We start from the raw sequence: 3,427 nt of genomic DNA on the forward strand, positions 1-3,427 counted from the left end.
TCTTGCCTTTTTGTAAACCACAACCTCCCCAAATTACGTTAATTGCGCTCCTGTCATGTCATACAGTTTCATAGTCATATATAGTTTCACAAATTTATAGAAAAACAATTACGGCATTCAAAACGTATACTCTTTCAGGATAATCGTGTTGAATAACATGCTTTTCAATCAAAACCGTCAAAAGGCAAGGAAAGAGAACCTGGATTCGAAAACAAAACCTGCTGGATATATAGGCATGCATATATAGGCAGAAGCAGTCAATAACAAAAGGAAATTAGTAAAAATACTGAAGATTCGCTTCCGCTTCCTGATGTCATCGTCTTCAAAAGCATAGTTGTATTTCGTTTAATTTATGCGCGAAGCAGACAAACTTCAAAAAAAATTTCACGACTTGGGTTCAGGAAAATTGAAATCGATAAAATTTCAAAAGCTTGCACATTTTAAAATCATTGCAAATTTGTTTAAATCAATCATACTTATTTAATCAAAATCAGTTCCTTTTTGGCGAAATACGCTAAACAACTAATTTATATGCCAGCGAAAAAACTTTGCAGATATAAGATACAAACAAGCAAAAACGACAAAAATAAAATCAATTGGCCAAAATTCAAAAACAAAAGTTTTTGAGCAATTATTTCAATCAAAATCCATCCACAAACGCAAAAATATGATTGGAAAAAGCTCCATTGGCCCCTAAAGAGTAAAAAAAATAAAGAAGATCAAAAATGGGCAAAACTTGAAAAAATGGCAAATATTAGTAAAGGTAATTTTTGAAATTTCTCATAATAAAATATTTAAAACAATTTGTTCTCACTAAAATTATTGTTCTAAACCGTTTTGAAGCAATTAAAAAGATTCACTGACCCCTAAAGATCGAAAAACTCCTAAAGATCGAAAAAAGTAAAAGAAGTCACAAAACTTGAAAAAATCAAAATTTAATAAAAATTTGCTTTAATTCCTCATAAAAAATCTTCAAAACTATCTGTTCGTCGCTATAAACACTCTGCTAATCCAAATACATACCCTATAAACAATTCATTAGCTTTTAAAGACCGAAAAGTTTAAAAAACGACAAAAGTTTTCAAAAAATGACTTCAATTTTTTTTAAAATTAATTTTGCATTACCCAAACACATGCCTCGAAAACCAATTATGAGCAAGTTTTCTAGCTTGTGCAAGTATACTTGGAGCTTAAAATAAATATCAATTGAATTGCCGTTAGAGATAAAACTAAAAAAAAAACAGGAAAAAACAGACTTTTGTGGTCAAAAATTTCAAAAAAGACGTTTTCTCCAAGAGTTTATACATTCCCAGCCACTACAGTAAATTAAGCAACCTAAAGACAACTAAATCTAGTTGAGTTGCTCGATTGCCACTCAATGACCGCCGAGTTTTACCTGTTTATCCCGATTCAAAAGCCGAAAGTAATCAGAAAAATGCGTAAAATTATCCTAAAAAACTGGCGCCAGAATACCAGAAGGAACTAGAAAGTTCATGCAATGTAAGCTAGAAATCAGAAATAGCGAAGCGGAAGAGCAAATTTTCTTATACTGGAAATAACGAAGAGAAAAAATATATGCCTAATAGAACTACAGTGTTTTGAAAAATGAAGAGAACTTTTTAGCTTGAGGGTTTAGGATGGTGGTGGGAGGGGGGAGGGGGGGGGGGGGGGGGGGGGGGGGTCAGGAAGAGTTAGGCGTGTACGGGGAGGGTATCTAAGTGAGGGTGGGGCTAGGTAGGTAGGAGCGGGGCTAGGTAGATAATCGGCGGGTTCGGTAATTTGTATTGAGAGGTAGGGAGGAGTGACTGTTACGGAAACAAAAGCTCTCAAAATGAACCTTCGACCATGGCCCTTAGCAGCAGTAGCTATGTACATTAAGTTACTGATAAAGTAAATGAATGGAAAACAGAAGTCAACGTTTGAAAGGAGAAGTCAATGCCGGAAAACAAAAACAAAAGTACAAGTCATGAAAAAATTGCTTCAGCTAAAAAACTATTGCCGGGTAGAAAACAGTAAAGGTCCCGAATCGCTTAACTAGCCTCACCTACATAAGAAATAATTTGAAAAAATGAATGAAAAAACGCAAAATTAACTAACTATCAAAACCATGGGAACAATTTTCAAAAAATGATAATCGATCTTACTTCAGGGATTTGGTGACGGGAATGTGGCAGGTAAGTTATGGTTTTCAAGTGGAGGTGGTGCCTCCACTTCTAAATTTCAATATCCGCAAAGAAAAATCAAGTATCTAAAACAGAGGTCAGTTTTTGAAAACAAAAATCAAATGCTCAAGTCGTGAACAAACTTGCTCCATCTAAAGAAAGCAATTAGAATATCAATACTCCTCTTCGAGCAATCGTAAAAAAAGACGGCGACCCAATACAATCCAAATCAATGGTTTGTAAGATTCAAAACAGAGAACTGTCCCAAAACAACTGATGTCAGAAGAATTCTTGAAAAAAGTGTATTGAACATCTGTTTGAAAACAAATAAATTTGTTTCAATTTTTGATGCATATCTAAAGAAAACTTTTCAAACATAATTTGATCAGCGCCTTTTTTTACTGCAGGTACAGACCTGAAATTGCTGAAAGCCTCATGAATCAATAAAAAAAGCTAATTTTAGATTCGTTATTAATATTGTTCTGGTATACAAAATTTGCCCCTTTTTGCTAACTTTAAACAATCATCATGCAACTTGAACTTTTCAGTTTTGATATATTGACGTTTTTTTGCCATGGTATCTACTTTGGTTACAAATGGAATAATTAGCTGTTACAATCAAACTCGTCGAATTATCATGGCTAGTGTTGGTCTCCTTGTTGTTTTTGACAATCAAAAACATTATGATTCTATTGAGGCAATGTCTCTTTTAAAAACTATTTTAGCGGTTTACTTCGTTTGTTTACAGACCGAAAAATTTCCAAACACATTTCGACTCCTACTTACTCGGGATTTTTTCAAAGTTGCCGTGATCATAAATTATGTTTTCCGAATAAAAGTTTGAACGATTTCTACGACTAACAACAAAGTCTTCAAAAATATGGATCCAGTTGAAATTCCTATAGGGTATACTTGAATCTACAAAAGGCTTTCAGTTGTTTTCTAATAGCTCTTATCTATCCGAATACATTTTTTGTACAATAATCTCAGTTTACATTTGAATTTTGTCTCGTTTCTGAAAATCTGTCAACTTGTTGCTTGGTCTCAGAAAAACATAATATGTATCTTCCTTCTAGTAAGTGAAAGTCGTTTAATGTGTCGATACAACGAATTTTAAATATATATTTTACTTCTAGTTATATACCTATTTTGGTAGTTGTTTTGTTGTTTTTGTTGCCCTTTTTGTTGCCCTTCGAACTTGGCCCTTAGAAGCAGTAGCTATGTACATTAAGTTACTGTTAAAGTCAATGATTGGAAAACAGAAG

At 33.4% G+C, this 3,427-nt stretch overlaps 1 protein-coding gene across 1 annotated transcript in view; it reads left to right on the forward strand.

The window, feature by feature from the left end:
* The first annotated feature begins 1,845 nt into the window (after positions 1–1,845).
* Positions 1,846–3,427, forward strand: part of LOC142349179 (uncharacterized) — a 20,565-nt gene continuing 18,983 nt past the window's right edge. Inside the window, exons 1-2 of the mRNA XM_075400591.1 lie at positions 1,846–1,869; positions 2,150–2,174. Of these exons, the coding sequence (XP_075256706.1) occupies positions 1,846–1,869; positions 2,150–2,174 (49 nt within the window). The remainder of the gene's footprint in view (positions 1,870–2,149; positions 2,175–3,427) is intronic.

The sequence above is a fragment of the Convolutriloba macropyga genome, chromosome 11, assembly GCF_964194025.1.
Source record: "Convolutriloba macropyga chromosome 11, txConMacr16.3, whole genome shotgun sequence".
In the NCBI taxonomy this organism is placed as follows: domain Eukaryota; kingdom Metazoa; phylum Xenacoelomorpha; order Acoela; family Convolutidae; genus Convolutriloba; species Convolutriloba macropyga.